At 41.3% G+C, this 17,293-nt stretch overlaps 1 protein-coding gene across 1 annotated transcript in view; it reads left to right on the plus strand.

Annotated features, from left to right (window-relative positions):
• The first annotated feature begins 4,301 nt into the window (after nt 1–4,301).
• xpnpep2 (X-prolyl aminopeptidase (aminopeptidase P) 2, membrane-bound) overlaps nt 4,302–17,293 on the plus strand; it is a 109,640-nt gene continuing 96,648 nt past the window's right edge. The window contains exons 1-4 of the mRNA XM_068047966.1: nt 4,302–4,350; nt 11,532–11,617; nt 14,820–14,930; nt 16,646–16,709. Coding sequence (XP_067904067.1) covers nt 4,302–4,350; nt 11,532–11,617; nt 14,820–14,930; nt 16,646–16,709 — 310 coding nt within the window. The remainder of the gene's footprint in view (nt 4,351–11,531; nt 11,618–14,819; nt 14,931–16,645; nt 16,710–17,293) is intronic.

The raw sequence follows: 17,293 nt of genomic DNA on the forward strand, positions 1-17,293 counted from the left end.
AATGAGCGATAGTCAAGTCACGACGACGGAAGAAGAAAACACTGTGGGAAAGGAACGAAGCACTGCAGACTCTTAGTGATGAGACTTGCTCTCGCATAAAGCAAGGATTAAGGACTGGAGGATTCTGTGTTACAGGTCTTCTAGCTGCCAGGGATGTCTTACTGCTTGAACACCTTACCCTATGCAATTTCTTGCAGAGAGGCAGAAATAAAACATTTTACTGCATTTGCCCTCAGTGACATTTGGAGGGGAAGTAATGCAAGTGACGTTCTTATTCATCATAACATTGGAAGAGTGCGACGGTACTAAGGAAAACATGGTGGAATGGCTTTTCTTTGTATCGCCACATTAACTTCTGATGGAATGTACACCTGTTATAAAGATACTCAGATTCTGAATAACACTTCTAACCAAGTGACCTCAGAATTCCCTGATATTAAGCTTTTTTAATTTTATTCCTGGTATGAGGACGTTGGCTGCAATGTGACTGACAATAGGCTAAAGTACATTTTAGTTTATCTCAACAGGACTATCGGTTCAAGATCAAGCGGCAGCTATGGCTCCTTGCTTCTCTAGCTCATCATATGGTTTCATCGATTGATCATTGATGTTCAACATGTCGAGATACGGTCATCTTATTGAACATTTTGCGACCTCAGATCGCAGACGCTTTGCATAGTTTTATTCTGAACTTTGTGATAGAATTAAAAGATTTATTTTTAGAGAATTTAGATGATCCATGTAAAAACGCGGACTATGATTGTTGTCGTTATAGTCTTTTGTATTATTGCACTGTTTTACATAATAAGTTATGACATTTTATTGAATGTTTATATTTTAGGCATTGTTTAGATTAAACAACCTATTTTTGTTGTTCGCCTTTATACGGGTCAAGAGTGGGGTGTGATGGAATATAAGTATAATAGACTTAATTAGGTAGCATTTAGATATAGTTAATATATTATAGCTTTTTGAATTAAAGATTTAATAAATAGTCAGTTTTCAGGACTCACTGAAGAACGTAGAGTTTAAAAATTTCAAGATCCCTGTTAAAATAGAATTTCTCGTCGGGGACTTGAAAGATAAGCATACATAGAAATATCCTGTGTGACATCAGTAAGAGGTAGCAATAAACTTAATTAGTTTATGGGGTTGTTGATGCAGACAGATCGGCTCAAAAGATTGCTTTAAGGTACCATAAAAAAGGCAATTATAGATAATGAAACAATAAATGGAATGGACTTACAGGAACAAGAGGTCAGGTAAACACAATTATAAACATTTTGACCAGCTAAATGCTCACAACTTCAAAAACAGGGAATTTCCAGTAAAACATTAAGTAGAGAGTTAGTTAATAATGCTACCAAATATGGATCTTGAAAGCAAGAAAAACACACACAGAAAGGTAGCACCCTATATGCTAAGAAGTCCGATGACACCTTAGAAACAGTATAAACATGAGAGATTTTGAAGCAAAAAATTAGAGGTGTTGAATTCCTCAAACAATACTTTGCACCCCATGCCTTATTGGGGAACTTAAGGTAAATGTTTACTTTAAATTTTGATGGATATTCTAAAATATTTTGCAGTAACATTAGCAAGGTTAAACTTTTGGATTCTATGTTAGAAATAAGATTATGTGTTACATCTCTTAGTAATATTTGATATTGTGATATACTTATCCACTTAGAGGTTTATTGCATGTTAAATTCTTTAATAAATATATAAAAGTTAACAGATCATCTCATGTAGTATTCTGTATACAACTACAAGAACCTCCTCTCTGTGTCTCTTTAAATGGAGAGATACGTATTGAAGAGAGTTTCCCAGACCCTTATAATATCAGGGATATTTATGATTTAGCCATAATTATTAATAATAGGCTATCTGAAAGATGGTTATATTCTCTGTTAGTTTTCTTTCTTTGAGGGGAAAGCTAGTTCAATTCTTTGGATCCAAATAAGTGTCTATAAGAGTTTGTCTGGTTTGAACTTAATTAAAGGTGATTTATAGGGATGTACTCCTGATTTGGTTTAGTCTCTATAAGGGGTTAAAGTCATAAATCACTTCAGCCTGACCTGCTGAGTAATTCCAGCACTTTCTGTTTTTATTTCAGATTTCCAGCATCTGCAGTATTTTGCTTCTATTTTAGCCATATATTTAGGCTTGAGGGAAGGTAACATAAGGAATGTTCCAGACACAGTTAAAGGAGGTGACTTTGGCAGTCAGTGCCATCTTCACCAATCCCCATGCAGCAACTCATTGCTAAAAGAGCTTCAATGGCCTCACCAAGTTAGCCAAGATAAGAGGAGTCGATCAAACCTTGGAATAATGCACTGTATTAAACAAACATCAAGACATCAGAGGTCCTAATCCCACCATGGTGTCTCATACTTCTTATGTACTGGGGGTTCTTGGCATCTGGCAAATTAGAGCCATAAACATCAGGACATCAGATGTTCGATGAAATGATGCGGCTGCCTGTATTTGGATGGTGGATGCTTCTGGTCCTCGCCATCACTTCCAGCAAGAAAACGCAATGACCATTCTTATGAATGGGGATGCAGCTTTGCTTCCCTGTCAACTCTAAAACCAATCAGAAAAAGATTGTAAAATTCAACCCACAGTGTACTAATTCAGAGCCTAATTTAGCTTCAACAATATTATTGCATGTATGTTCTGATTGGCTCATCCATTGTGTCTTCTCCACAAAGAATCTCTACTTGCAAAAATTGCTGTGTTGAATTTCATTGTTTCTGAGAGTACATTCAAGAACCAGTATTAAAAAAAAGCACCTAGCTTCGGCATTTTTCATGTGAAAAGAATTCCAACTCATTAATTTAAATGGAAATGGCACCTTCTTGTTGAAATCTTTCCCTACACCATTGGTGCCAAGTTGTAACAAAGTTCCTCAACTTCCATTTTGGGATGATCATGCCTTTCCTGCTTATAACTAACCTCTTGCTCCAAATGTAAATTCAGGATTCACTTTCTATTTATATTTCTTAATATACAACTCTGCATAATTCTCCGAGGATAAGCCTATAACAAGGATATTATTTTTCTAAATTCTTTTTAGAAGAGCAAGACTCATACACCATTACTTTCCATTAGGCTTCTCCTGATCATCTGTCATAACTTTGGTGGAAGATCCACAGATACCTTGGAGGAATGCTGCAAATGGTGTTTATGCTGTTTCTTTGGGTTTCTGTGGGTTTTCCCCCAAAGTCGCAGTACACAAATGGGGGACCCGCATGGAAAACTATCCCACAGTGACAGAAAAAAATGGATTTTTTGGTTCATTGAGCCAGATTTTGCTGTGAAAATAACAGTAAGATTAACAGCACTCACTGTTATTTATGTTCAAATCGTACCGCAAATTCAGGCAAGGAGCAGATGTGTGGTTAAACGTAAATATCCAAAAGTTGCTTCCAAGTTGCACCACTCTGCCATTAGCTTCATGAAAACAGCATTTGCTGTCTGTCCCACCATTGGCATATATTGAATGGCGCGAAGTGCTCTATTTGTGTGGTATGTAAGAGCTAAACTCATCACAGAAAGTTAAGTCAGGTCATTTCAAATGTAAGTACCCTTTAGCAGTACTTAACACATATCGTAAATCAACTTCTCTGCCATTGAAAATTAATGAGTACAAGTCTGAAGTCTCATTCCTTCAACTATTAATTGTGTTGGAGATTTTAAAATGCAAAACTTTATTTTTTTAACTTTTCCTTTTTCTTTTTTTCTCCCTCTCTTAATCTATTTTCTTTCCCTCTCCTTATTTCCCTTTCTGTACTTGATTTAGTATTGAATTTACACCCTTCAATTAATCTTAGTTCTCAGTCCTTGCACTGCTTATTTCACAATCCTTCAATTTGATTGGATAAGGAGCTACCCTGTTGGTTGCCCTGTTAGGTATTAGACATTATTAGCTCACATTAACAGCAACATGCCTCACAAAAATTTTAAAACTTACATGTACAAGGGTAAATCTAATTAATGGCAAATGCCATTAGATGCCCTGTTAAGGCTAAATCTGGGACAATTACTATATTGTAAAAGTCTTCTCATCAATTTACTCAATATTTTTTTCAACTTAATACATGGAGAACTTAACTACAATTGCTGTTGCTCTGAAATGAGGAGTCAATGACCCATAATTTAAGAACATGTATTTGTTTATGATGTGACAATATATCCATGTGACCTTGGCAAAGCTTATTAAGGTTTGGCTGATTATATATTTTTTCAGTTGGCGCTGCTGAATCCATTGCGGCACAGAGCAGACTCACGTTTGGAACATGAGGCTTTTCTACGTTGCTGCCTGGACATGGCTTCTGGCACTAGAAGGTGAATAAATTGATTTATTTTGTCTTAGCCAAGTGGCAAAGTTTTTACAATCTTGTCAATATTTTTCAACTTAGATTTCATAGTTTTTTTTATTTGCTGTTAAATGGAATTACTGAGAATTGGGATCTAGAAAATATGCAAGAAGCCCGCTCCTTTTTAGGCCTTCTTTGGTTTCACAAATTTCCTGAATACTCCAAATGAAGCTTGCCATGTTTAGCCCAAGACATTGCAGTTCCTTCAAATTTAAAAACCTGCAAAATTTCCTTATGGTACATTTGCTGATTGAGCCTCATTGAAGTGATAGAACAGCAAACAAGCAATAACATTTCAGTAAGTTTTTAATTTTTATGAAACCTTTTAACTGCTCCTTGGCGCAGTTAGGATTGTCTTTTAGTGTGATTCAATATTACATGGGTATTTATTGTTCTGCATGAATAGATTGGGTTGAACTTTCTCCTTGCTTAACGGTGAGTATTTTTTGTTATTTATTCTCAGAATGTGGTATACATTGACAGGGCTGTTGTTATTGCCCACCCTAAGATGATGGCAGTGGGCCTTTCCTTGAAGTACCACCATCCTGTGGTGATGGTAACCCCACAATGATATTAGGTAGAGAATTCTATGAGTTTGCTCATTGACAATAAAGGAATAGCCACATATGTCCAAGTCTAGATGGTGTGTGACTTGAGGGGAACTTGAAGGTAGAGTTGTGTTTCATGATCTTTCTGCCTTGGTAGTAAAGGTCATGAGACAGGAAGGTTCTGCTGAAGTAAGCTTGTGATTTGCTGCAGTGCTTGCTGTACGTAGTAGAGCCATAGTGGTGGAGGGATTGGATATTGAGTCCAATGCCAGAGGTGCTAGTCAAACTGTATCCTGAATGATTCGGAGCTTCTTGAATATTGATTTTGTATTCCATCACACACCTGATTTGAACCTTGTGTAGGATGGAAAGGTTTGAAGGAGTCAGGAGGTGAGCCATTCATCATACCTCTGTCCTGCTCCTATAACCATGGTGTTAATGTAGGACGACCAGTTAAGGTTCTGGCTATGGCTATTGGTGATCAGCAAGATATTGATGGTAGGGGTCTCAACAATGGTGATGCGACTGAAGATCAGGGGGTTCAGCTTTTATTGTTGTATATGGTCATTGTCTGGCACTTATGTGGCATGATTGTTCCCTGAAAATTTTCAGCCCAAGCCTAGATGTTGTCCTGGTCCTGCTGTAGGCTGGTATGAGCCACATCATTATTGCAGGATTTCTGAATAGAGTGAAACACTGTGGAATTGTCAAAAAAATTCTCAATCCTGACATTATGATGGGGGAACAATCACTGAAGACACAGGCGAAATGTGTTTTGTCAAGGGCAATACCCTGTGGAACTACTGCAGCAATATCCCTAGGGTGCAATGATTGGCCTCCAACAACCTCAACCATCTTCCTTTGTTTCAGTTACGGTCCCAGCTGTCAGAAACTTTTCCATTTAGCCTGCAGTTACATCAGTTTAATTAGGCCTCCTTATTGCAACTGTCAGTCAAATGTTTCCTTGATCTTAAGGGTAGTTATTCTCACCCTTCCTCTGCTTTAAATTTGCCTGGTGACAAGGTCTGGCATCAGGTGTTTCCAAAGGAACCAGAACTGAATACTGATGAGCAGTTTATGGTGAAACGTTTCACTGCATGGCACTATTGATGACCTATTCCATTAGTTTGCTGATGATTTTGAAGGAAGCTCATACGGAGGCAATTGGCCAGGTTCAATGTCTCCTGTTCTTTTTGCGGATAGGGCATACTTGGGCAAATTTCTATATAGTGAGGTAGATGTCAGTGACATGGCTGTGTTTAAGTAATGTGGCTAGAGAGTGGTTAGCTCTGGTGCAGAGGTTTTCAGTGCAACGGCCAATATGTTGGCAGAGCTAATAGCCTTTGCTGTGTCCAGTGCACTCAGTCATTTTCTAATGTTCACATAGAATCATAGAATGGTTATAGCACAGATGGAGGGCCTTTTGGCACCTTGTGTCTGTGCCAGCTCTCTGCAAGAGTAACTCAGCTAGTCCCACTCTCCTGCCTTTTCCCCCTAGCCCTGCAGATTTTTGCTCTTCAGATAATTATCCAATTCTCTTTTGAAGGCCTTGATTGAATCTGCCTCCACCACACTCTCAGGCAGTTCCTAACCACTCGCTGCGTAAAAAAGTCTTTCCTTATGTTATCATTGCTTCTTTTGCCAATCACCTTAAATCAGTGTCCTCTCATTCTGAATCCCTTCACTAATGGGAAAAGTTTCACCCTCTCTACTGTGTAGACCCCTCATAATTTTAACACAGAAGGGCTTGTTCAGGTTTCAAACGTGGGACCTCTCATATTTCAATCAGTTACATGCCCTAAGCAAGAATCATACCCCTAAACCAACAAATCACTGATGAAATGAGCCAATTTGGCTGGACACTGTTGCTGAATACTTTTGTCCAATTCTATCTTTGGACTGATGATGTTTGGAAAAACCTTAGCTTTTTCTCTTACACTCACATGCTGGGAACCACCATAGTTGAATATTGGGTGTTTATGGAGCTTTCTTCTCTTGTCAGTTGCCTGATCGCCCACCATCATTCTTAACCGGACATGGTAGGGTGACAGAGCATAGCTCTAATCCATTGGTTATTTCTACAGCCTGTTGCTTTCATATGTCACATGTAGCTAACCATGTAGTGACTTCGCTAAGTCAACATCTCATTCTAAGTTATGCCTGGTGCTGCTCCTGGTTCACCCTTTGAGCAAGCTTTGGCCTACTGGCTTGGTGCTGATGAAGGAATGGGGGATGTGTTGGGCCATGGTTTTACTGATTGTGGTGGTATAAATTCTGCTGTAGATGATAGCCCAAAGTGTCTCATAGATGTACCATTTTGGGTTACTAGATCTGCCCTTAATCTGTTCCATTTTGCGCAGTGATGGTGCCAAAATGCATAATGGAGGGTGTGGTGCTCAATCCTACCAATGCTATCATATAGAATTGTGTCTACTGCTAACTTATGTTGCTTCCCTCACTAGCTGCCACAGAGTCAGTTTGACAGCTATACCCTCCAGGCCATGGCCATCCCTATTAATCAAGGTACTGATCACCACGTTTGGGGTGAACATTGAAGATCTCCACCAAGAGTATATTCGGTACCCTTTCTTCCTTTGGAACTTTCTCAAACACTGTTCAATATAGAGGAATACTGATTTGTCAGTTTATGCTGGCCAGTAGGTGGCCTGCTTTGACCAGAAGGCATGAGAATTCCTAAGATCCACAGCCAATATTCAAGATTCATGACTGTGCCAACCCAAAAGTATATCAACATAACCCTGGAACAGGACATAGCAAGGGATTGTGATGGAGGATACAGCATGTTGGCTAACAGATATGATTCTGAGTGTGCAATTATGTCAGTCTGTTGCTTGGTTAGTCTGTGGATCAGATCTCGCAGCCTGAGAACCAGAGTCCACAAGTTAGTAAAGGCCAAATAACCTTCCCATCTGCAAATATTGTGATTTAGAGAACCCAGTGTGTATTGTATGATGGATGCCAATGGAACCCCTACCAATCCATGGTGCAGCAGATTGATAACCCAGTGTACGAACCCACTTGGCCACAAAGGAAGATTGTTCCAGTGCTATGTGAGGCTCTGTTCTATATTTTGGTCAGCGTTAGCCATCAATGGCAGCCTTAGGTCAAATAGTCTGTTATTGTTCCAGGCTTTGTCATATCCTTATGTACCAATGGATGTATCACCCCTAAAACTTTGAATTTGAGTCTCTTTTGCTGGTTCTAACAGTTCCTATAATTAGATAGTAAACACCTGACCAGTATATTGCCTTGTAGCTTAAGAGCAAAGGCCAGAATGTATCAGTTACTATGTACAGTTAGACAAGTTGTCAAGTGATGAAGATCCATGAATCAATTATCAATTTAAGAAAACCCAGAAACGGCTTTTACCACTGCTATAAATCTTTTGATTGTTCTGTTTTATGATATGGTACAGTTTCTGTAAGATACTTACTACCTTTGTATAGATTAAGATGATAAGAAAAGGCAAAGGTCTAGAATTAAGCTGTTCAGCTTTTTTGTTTGACAATCTCCATGACCACAGATTCTGTATTTGACTTTGGTCTGTGTCTCTCCCTTCCCCAAAATGATCTGTGTCTCGCAACAATGCTGAAATGCAGTCTTACACTTCCTTTCTCCATACTAGGTGCATTGGCCTCAGCCCTTGTGGTGACCTTTACTTCATACGATGTAGTTGATCCCACAAGGGGTCCCTCTAGTGATCAATTAACTAAGGACAACAAATATCACTCTCTTCCTTGACTTCTCCCCTTCCTGAACCACCTCTTCCTTCCTCAGCCCCAACCTCTCTCATACTCCCTACTTCTCTCATATCTTCCTCCATGTTCTCAATTCTCCCCCTGTTTTCCCTCCTCTATTCTCCCAGGTACAGTCCAGCCAGGCTTGCCTTACTGGTGTCACTGGTTCCAATGGTGAAGGTCCTTAGGCCTTTAGCCTGCTCCTATAATCTCCATGAATCTTTGGTTCTTTCCTACACCCTCAGGCCTCTATGTGCTCTCTGACTTCTCATTATTCTCCATTTTTGAGATCCCCTCCGCCTGGTTTGTAACCCCAATCTACCTTCTCCTCGTCATATTCAGGCCTCCAGTGTGGTTGCTCTCACTCTGTACTCATCTAATTATCCCCCATTCTCTAATCTTACTTCTAATCCCTTTAATTTGGCATTTGGTCTTGACTCCAGATGTGCAATTCTATGGGAGATTGACACTACATGTCCGAAAAGATTTCACATTTTAAGTGAGTTCACACTTACCTATTGCATTTATATGTAATCTTTTCCAGTGTAACCTGTTGTGTTTGTAACAAGGAATTTCCAATTATGTTGACAGTCAATGATGCTGCAATACTTTAAAAGGTCTATAAGTCAGTATATAGTTCTCGGCTATGGCCATTGGGTGGTATCACACTGCAGTCCTTGTTCTCTTATCTCTGACACCACCTTGTTGGAAATCTACTGTTCAAAGTTAGAAGCCAGATAGTTCGTTATTTTTTATGAATGTTCATAATGTTAGGGCGGCATAGTGGTTAGCACTGCGGCCTCACAGCTCCAGTGACCCGGGTTCAGTTCTGGGTACTGCTTGTGCGAAGTTTGCAAGTTCTCCCTGTGACCACTTGGGTTTCCGCCGGGTGCTCCGGTTTCCTCCCATAGCCAAAGACTTGCAGGTTGATAGGTAAATTGGCCATTGTAAATTGCCCCTGGTGTAGGTAGGTGGTAGGAGAATGGTCAGGATGTGGTAGGGAATATGGGATTAATGTAGGATTAGTATAAATGGGTGGCTGTTGGTCGGCACAGACTCGGTGGGCCGAAGGGCCTGTTTCAGTGCTGTATCTCTAAAATAAAAATATATGTTAAGTTTTATAACTTTCTCCTTCCAGGTAATTAATTCTCTTTAAAATGTATCCTCAGTCAGTTCTCCCCACCCTCACATACCCTCCTAGCCCACCACAGACAGGACAACTTTCGCAACAAGTGCTGTTACACTTTATCCTGTTCTCTCTCCTGATAAAGGCTGTGACTTTTCATCGATTCCCTTCACAATCATCTGCCTGGCCACCAGACCAACTGTCTACCTGTAGCTGCCCATCAGGTTCTCCTTCTCCTGTCCTGTGTCTTTCTTGCTTTTGCTGCACTGACCCCAAGAAACAGTTTCAGGTTTTTATTTTGTAAATAACTCCCATCTGAAGGTTGCTGGAGTTTAAAATACAGATGTATTATTTTAAATAATTCTTTAGTGGCCCATTCTTGGTTGCTGACAATGGTCCCTTCCCCTGCTAGTTGAAACTTCAGCCCTTTCTCGGCTACTACAAATGCTGTGGCTGGGATTTTCCAGTCCCTTTGTGGATGGCCTTGGAGGTGGCGGGTGTGTAAAATCATGTGGGGTCATCACACCAGGTACAAATTTTACAAATGGCGGATGGCAAGTCTAGTGGGAACGGCGCGCTGTTCTGAGAAAATGCTACTTAAGGCAATTAAAGTGGCAATTGACCTGTATTTTACGGGCCTGTTCCAATTTTCTGAAAAGTGCATGGTGGTCACAGGGCATCAGAGCATGGCAGGTACATCAGGGTGGCAATGAGGCAGCAGCTCAAGTCATTGCTGCATTCAACAGCGATCGGATGAGGCAGTGTGCTTTACAGGAAGGCTGGGGCAGTGCCACCAAAGCATTTTGCAGTGAAGAGTGGGAATTCAGGTGCCAGAGCTCCATAGTGTCATCTGGCTGCTGGCACTTGGGTACATTGAAAGGAGACTGAGGGGTTGGTGGGGAGGTTGGAGGAAGCATCAGGAAGAGTGGTCCGTGAGACCGCGAGTGCCCACCTGCCATAGGCATCGTCCACTCAAGAGGTGGGTCCTCCAACATCCCTGCACTGCTGGCTGAATCTTCAGGGAAAGCTGGGTTCATTCAAGGAGGGCTTTGGCTGCGTTCCGGTGTGGCAGCCTTTTAAGGATGGTGGCAGCACATCCATCGGTGTCAACTGGCACCATGGCCACCATCTAAATGCCCGCCTGCAACCCCGAGAGGAATGGTCAAACTCCTACCTGCCAGTTAGTTGGCTGGCCAACACGAGATCGCTGTGCAATCGGGCATCAGGTCAGGAGAATCAGCACCACCCACTTCCTGACCAGGAATTCGCTCCTTGGTTATGCTGGTAAAATCCTGGCCTGTATTTTTCTTTTATTTCTACCCTTTTAAACACTTTAATTACCACAATTTCAGACTGACATCTGAATAAACTAGAAATTGATTTGATTTTTTACTTGGTACTGCATTTTTCTTTGTTCAACAAAATAATGTGTTTAAGAGGCATCCTCTGACTTAAAATAAATTTTAGATTCATCGCTGCACTGATAGCTGGTATATGGTCAAAAACTAGCTAATGAATACATCACACTGAATGCATAAATAAAAGTTGCATAATTTACTTTATTATACTTTTATCATTGTCTTATCAATTACACATCGTCATGATTTAAGGATTGATGGCTTAATGTTCAACTCAGTTATTTTAAACCATTTTGGCTCTGATTGCAGGGGAGAGCAACTTGTAATTCATAGTTGCCTGTTGATGGTTGTTATTCTAGGTTTACTGCTGCTGGCAAGCTGTCAACCTTTCCAATCGGATAAGAGTGATGCAGGTCTTGTGAGAGATTGTACAACAAACCCTCCAGTAAGTAGCTAAGATAATTGACACTTTGAAAAAAGTGAGGAGCTGGTTAGGAATGAGATTTGTAGTGAGAGATAAGTATAAAGTGAGATGATCTAAAACTCCAAGAGACACAATGGTCCTTGTGCTTAGGACAGTAGGAAATGTTGGCAAGGGGTAGTAGTCCGGGGTCTATTAGTGGTGATATGGGGTGGAAGAGTGCCTGCAGTTTTGTTTAATTATCTTGGGGACGAAGCCTATGAAATAAACCAACTTGATGTGCAGAGCTGCCTTTCATGGTTCCATACTTCTTGTGCTCTTGTCACTGAACTTTAATCATGGAGGACTGAGACAAATTAATTATTAGCTAGCATGACTTTGATGCTGAATTTAAATCCTTAAAATAAATACTCCACAATGCTACAGAAGAGGTCTTCCAGAAAAATTCCTGGGAAGTTTTCAATAACCATGCTATTGTCAATTAATCCCTTAAAATATCCTCTAGAAGTTGAGCTTTAACGATCTTAATGGGAACATTTATGGTAGAGAAGGGTCTCCATCTTATTTTACTTCACTATGATTCTTACTGGCTTGTCCTAGGAGCAACATTAGTGGCATCTAAGGAAATGTCCTGTTTTGCTATCCTGACCAAAGACTAGGGCGGCACAGTGGCGCAGTGGTTAGCACCGCAGCCTCACAGCTCCGGCGACCTGGGTTCAATTCCGGGTACTGCCTGTGTGGAGTTTGCAAGTTCTCCCTGTGTCTGCGTGGGTTTCCTGCGGGTGCTCCGGTTTCCTCCCACATGCCAAAGACTTGCAGGTTGATAGGTAAATTGGCCATTAGAAATTGCCCCTAGTATAGGTAGGTGGTAGGGAAAATATAGGGACAGGTGAGGATGTGGTAGGAATATGGGATTAGTGTAGGATTAGTATAAGTGGGTGGTTGATGGTCGGCACAGACTCGGTGGGCCGAAGGGCCTGTTTCAGTGCTGTATCTCTAAACTAAACTTGTGAGGAAGGAGTAGCAGTGGGGTGGCTGGGGGAAACTCGCAGAACAACTAAATGTAGTGATCAATCATGTCCCAAATATTTAATCAGATTCAGTGTGAAAATCCCGAATGCAAATTGAAGATGTTTTGGTGTAATATTTATGCATTAATGTCCACATGAAGAGAAGTCTGTAGCCTCAAGTCCTAGTGATATCTATCAATTTCCCATAATTCTTCACACCGACATTAATAACAACACAGGAAGCACAAGGCAATGAGCAAATTGTGTGCTAACTGCATCAATTATGTACAAATAAGAAACTGCTGAGAAAGTGTAATTGAAAAATAAAAATAAAAACAAATGATAAAAAGAATAACTTCATTGCAGAGGAGAGCAACTTGTAATTCATAGATGCCTGTTGATGGTTGTTATTCTAGGTTTACTGCTACTGGCAAGCACGGTGCAGTGGTTAGCACCGCAGCCTCACAGCTCCAGGGACCCAGGTTCAATTCTGGGTACTGCCTGTGCGGAGTTTGCAAGTTCTCCCTGTGACCACGTGGGTTTTCGCCGGGTGCTCTGGTTTCCTCCCACCGCCAAAGACTTGCAGGTGATAGGTAAATTGGCCATTATAAATTGCCCCCAGTGTAGGTAGGTGGTAGGGAATACGGGATTACTGCAGGGTTAGTATAAATGGGTGGTTCTTGGTCGGCACAGACTCAGTGGGCCGAAGGGCCTGTTTCTGTGCTGTATCTCTAAATAAATAAATAATCGGGTTGTAACTTTTCTTTAACTCATATCATAGCAACTATCCTGGAAACATACAACAGCAAATATTTCCCCTCTCACTACTGTCTCTTTATGTAATGTGATGTCTGCAGCAGCTGCTGATGATCCAAACCTCGTAGGATAGACAATACAAACCAGAAGTGTAAATGATGGTGGGATCAGTGGAAGGATAGTTTAAATGCCAAAATTAAAAATACATAAAATAACAGCTGACTTGAATATTTGTACATGGCATGGTTCTGTAACATGTTTTCTTTTAATTTATCTCCCCTTCCTCTCTCATACACAATGGCTGTTCCTTGGATACAGTTCCAAAGAAACTAATGTCCCTTCTTATTAACCCCTGTGTCTGTTCCTCATGTACATGCCCAGCTGGTAAATGTAAACAGGCTATTCCACTATGGTACGTTTCTGGTAGGAGCCACTGGACAATGATCAGGGCAGCAATCCTGCCATCTCTGACTCAGGAGGCCAGTCATGCTCTGAAGTTATTGAACTCAATGTTCCATCCGCAAGGCTGAAGCGTGCCTAATCAAAAGATCAGGTGCTGCTCCTCGAGCTTGCATTGATGTTTACTGGAACACTGGAGCAGGACAAAGACAGAAATGTTGACATGAGAGCAGGAGGGAGTGTTGAAATGGCCAACAACCAGTAGCCCAGGGTCATGCTTTCGGACGGAGCAGAAGTGTTCATCAAAGCAGTCACCCAACCTGCGTTTGGCCTCCCCAATGTAGAGGAGACCGCATTGTGAGCAGTGAATACAGTATACTAAATTGAAAGAAGTACAAGTAAATCGCTGCTTCACCTGAAAGAAGTGTTTGGGGCCTGGGATAGTGAGGAGAGATGAGGTAAATGGGCAGGTATTAACCTCCTGCAATTGCATGGGAAGGTGCCATGGGAAGGGAATGAGGTGTCAGGGGTAATGGAGAAGTGGACCAGGGTGTCAGAGGGAATGATCCCTTCGGAATGCTGACAGAGGAGGGGAGAGGAAGATTCGTTTGGTGGTGGCAACACGCTGGAGGTGGCGGAAATGGCGGAGGATGATCCTCTGGATGTGGAGGCTGGTGGGATGGAAAGTGAGGACAAGGAGAGCCCTGTCCCGGTTCTGGGAGGGAGAGCAAGGGGTGAGGGCAGAGGTGCGGGAAATGGGCCAGACATTGTTAAAGGCCCTGTCAACCACAATGGGGGGGCGGGGATTCCTCAGTTGAGGAAAAAGGAAGACATATCAGAGGCACTGTTGTGGAAGGTTGCATCATCACAGCCGATGCATCAGAGACGGAGAAACTGGGAGAATGGAATGGAGTCCTTACAAGAGGCAGCGTGTAAAGAAGTATAGTCAAGATAGCTGTGGGAGTCAGTGGGCTTATAATTAAATTATGTTCATGACTGTTATATAATAATGAGTTATTATTCTGGACTATTAGACTTATTATGTATTCTTCTATATTTAGTATCTGCCTCCCACAGTAACTAACACTTCATTGCGTCTGAGTGCTCTCCGAACGTTGATGGATTCACAAAACATCAGTGTCTATGTGATTCCTGCCACAGACCCCCATTTGGTGAGTATACAGACCACTGTTTAAATTATTTACTTATATCTACTTAAGTCAAATGGCATGACTGACTGCACTTCCTGTTCCTCTGGTATTACAATTCCTGCAACACACTTCAGCTTCATCTCTCTGGCATCAGAAATTCAATTGATGAGCAGTGACCCATATCTACCAATAAAAAAAAGAACTTGAACCAATGAAATAAATTTTTGAAAGTCTAAATCCCTTTCAGCAGCATATTATTTCCCTCGAACTTCAAAAGTTCCTTAGAAAAGCAAAGATCCCTCATTCCCAGCAAAATAAAAAAATTGCAATAAATTGTTTATTGATACTCATGCAATTCCCCACATCTTCTTGTAAGGGAATGTCAGCCGTGCTCAGTTGATAGCACTCTCGCTTTTGAGTGAGACAGTTCTGGTTTCAAGTCCCACTCCAGAGACCTGAGCACAAAAATCTAGGCTGACACTCCAGTGCAGTACTGAGGATCTGCTGCCCTGTCGGAGGTGCTGTCTTTCACATGTGACATTAAAGCTAGCCCTGTCAGGTGGATGTAAAGATCCCATGGCACTATTTTGAAAAAGAGAATATGAGTTATTCCTGGTGTCCTGGCTAACATTTACCCGACAATTATCACAAAACAGATTATCTGGTCACATTGTTGTTTGTGGGAGCTTGCTGTGCACAAATTGGCTGCTGTGTTTCCTACAACAGTGACTACACTTCAAAAGTACTTCATTGGCTGTAAAGCACTTTGACATGTCCTGAGGTCATGAAAGGCACTATAGAAATGCAAGTCTTTTTACATTTATCTCCAATCTTTCTAATCTGTACGGCTCTTCAATTTACGGGTAAACCCCATTAGTGGAAATCAAATTCCTCTTTCTCAAATGCACCTGAGCTTTTGTTCAAAACAAATTGCAAAGTAAAATCAGAATAATGCTTCAGTTCTACCAGTTTGTTTTTTATTATAACTCAGAGGCATTAACTACTGGACCAATTTTAATTAAAGCACCACTTTTCTATTTCTTTCCAACAATGGTTCTGGTCTGATCCTGGGGTGCTACTGATGATATATTGTACTGATCATTGTATCATTGAAAATCGAGGTCAGTGACTTGCTGAGCTGCTGCCAAGCTGATACAAGCCTGGTACGGGTGAATCAATCTATTAGTGAACTGCTGCCATGTCCCTCAAAACTGATGCTAGTCTGGTGCTGAGAGAGAACGTGGCACTATGTCTGGTACTGGTATGTCATTAATTAGAGACAGCAGTCAAGTGGTTGCATTGTTTATAACGCTGACCCACTTTTAATCTTCGCACCACTGAAGAGAAAGACTGTTGATCTGCTTTCAACTCCAAGGAGCCATATTCCATTTTCAGCAATGATAGATCAACTAAGTTTACAGATTTATTATCCCATTATCCAGTGCAACTCGTATTCTGATCTTATTTTTATGATTATGATTATAAATACAATTGGTTTCGATAATAAAGCAAGCTAATTTGGTCTCCAGTTTACAATAATTTAGGGATTTACTTTAACAGAATGCTGTGTCCCTAAAGCTACTCACCAGGCGTTTCCTTGGGTGTCCTGATTGGCCTCTGTCACTGTGGCGGAAACCAGATATACGCTAATCTTCACAGTAATGGCAGCCAATTGGAAGAATCCTTAAGGAAATTCCTACTGACTGGATTTGAGATTACTTGATGTTGTTTTTCAGAGTGAGTACATCGCTCCACGGGATGCAAGAAGAGCCTGGATGACAGGGTTCACTGGAACTGCAGGTAATACGGACAAGAAATAAAGATTGTACTGTGTGCTTAAACATTCAGGGAAGGGTGGTTTTTCCACTGGGCATGCTGATCAAAGTGTAGGTACATCCCACCTTCTGCCAAGTATGACACCGAATGCACAGAATCACAGAATTGTACAGAAGGAGGCCATTTGGCCCATTGTGTCCGCTCTGGCTCTCCGAAAGAGCAATTCACTCAGTTCCATTCCCCTGCCAACTCCCCCTAACCCTGCACATTCTTCCTTTTTATATAACAGTCTAATTCCCTGTTGAATGCTTCAATTGAACCTGCCTCCACCACATTTTTAAGCAGCACATTCCAGACCGTAGCCACTCGCTGCATGAAAAAGATTTTCCTCGTGTCACTTTTGCTTCTCTTACCCATTACTTTAAACCTCATTCTCGATCCTTTCACGAGTGGGAACGGTTTCTCCCTATCTACTCTGTCCAAACTCATGATTTTGAAGACCTCTATCAAATTACCTTTCAGCTTTCTCTTCTCTAAGGAAAGCAGTCCTAACTTCTCCAGTGTAGGGCTAAGATGTGTGGGGGAGGCATGGCCTCATGGACATGCCT

Source organism: Heterodontus francisci, chromosome 15 (assembly GCF_036365525.1).
Source record: "Heterodontus francisci isolate sHetFra1 chromosome 15, sHetFra1.hap1, whole genome shotgun sequence".
Taxonomy (NCBI): Eukaryota; Metazoa; Chordata; class Chondrichthyes; order Heterodontiformes; family Heterodontidae; genus Heterodontus; species Heterodontus francisci.